Here is a 1,023-nt window from a genome sequence, read left to right as displayed (position 1 = left end):
TGCTACTGTTTATTTTTGTGTTTGACATAAAGGAATACTTATGTTTAAGAACTCAAAAGGAACAGTCAGGTTATTGAAAACAGAATGCAATATTATTCATGAAAAAAATATTTCATTTCTAAAAATTATAAGAATGTTTCGTGCAAGTCCACTGTTAGCATCAGGGCTACCTTGCTATGTATTTTGGTAGAAAATAAATATGAATGAAAATACATCTACTACAACCCTGTATCTCAAAGTCAAAAAGAAGAAATAAACTTGTGCTTACAGTCTAGAAGAAACCCCAATGACAAAGGGGAGTAAAAGGAGGTGGCTGAGGAAGATCCTGCTCCACATCATTGCAGACAGAAGGACAGGGACCAAACAACAGGGGTTATGAACACTCACGTCTGTTATATCAGGACTGTTTCCTCACACTTCCACCACAGAGAGGTCTTACGTGTAAGCAATTTTCATTAGGCAACAGAATATTGCAAAATCCTTGTATGTTTAGCCTGTATTTTTTTCTTTCTCTGACAGTGGGCGTAAAACCTTCTTGTAATATTTGCTGTTTCTCTCAACAGATCATGCAGTTCTCTTTAGATTTTTATCAAAACAGTGTCAAAGACTTAAGTATATAAAAAACAATATTGTATTTTTAAGTGATTATTATAAGGTCATCCTCAATAATATTGTAAAAGGAAAATACAGTGAAAATAAGATTACAGTGCAGCAGAACGGTTAAGGTCATAGCACTGGTTATTTCTGGATATCAATATCTAAAGGAACCTCCTAGTTTGTATGGAAGCATCTTAAACATAGCATAACCACTGGGGTTATACTTTAGACGAACTATTCTTTTTTTTTTGTTAACTCAGCTACAGTTTATGCTACACCATGGCTGTGATTTTTTTTATAACTCGATATTTAAAATGCATTACTGCCTTTATGTAAAAATCATATTTGTGAAGGCTCTCAGCAGTGTTACAAAGAAAATAAATATATCAATCTGTACAAAAAGTACTGCTATTTTCTATTTGCACC

General features: G+C 33.3%; 1 protein-coding gene across 3 annotated transcripts in view; it reads right to left on the bottom strand.

The window, feature by feature from the left end:
• Positions 1 to 405, bottom strand: part of LOC122808806 (alpha-2-macroglobulin-like) — a 2,637,399-nt gene extending 2,636,994 nt beyond the window's left edge. For 2 of the 3 annotated variants that reach the window (XM_044079862.1, XM_044079863.1), the window contains exon 1: positions 269 to 404. In XM_044079862.1, coding sequence (XP_043935797.1) covers positions 269 to 339 — 71 coding nt within the window. In that variant the 5' untranslated portion in view covers positions 340 to 404. Of the gene's footprint in view, positions 1 to 268 lie in introns of all 3 variants that reach the window. The other variant, XM_044079865.1, reaches the window with a different exon arrangement.
• Between the last annotated feature and the right edge of the window lie 618 nt (positions 406 to 1,023).

This window comes from Protopterus annectens, chromosome 8.part0, assembly GCF_019279795.1.
Source record: "Protopterus annectens isolate FY-2018-M chromosome 8.part0, PAN1.0, whole genome shotgun sequence".
NCBI classification, from domain to species: Eukaryota; Metazoa; Chordata; order Ceratodontiformes; family Protopteridae; genus Protopterus; species Protopterus annectens.
The sequence above is the reverse complement of the archived record's forward strand: the minus strand, read 5'-3'. Positions and strand labels throughout refer to the sequence as shown.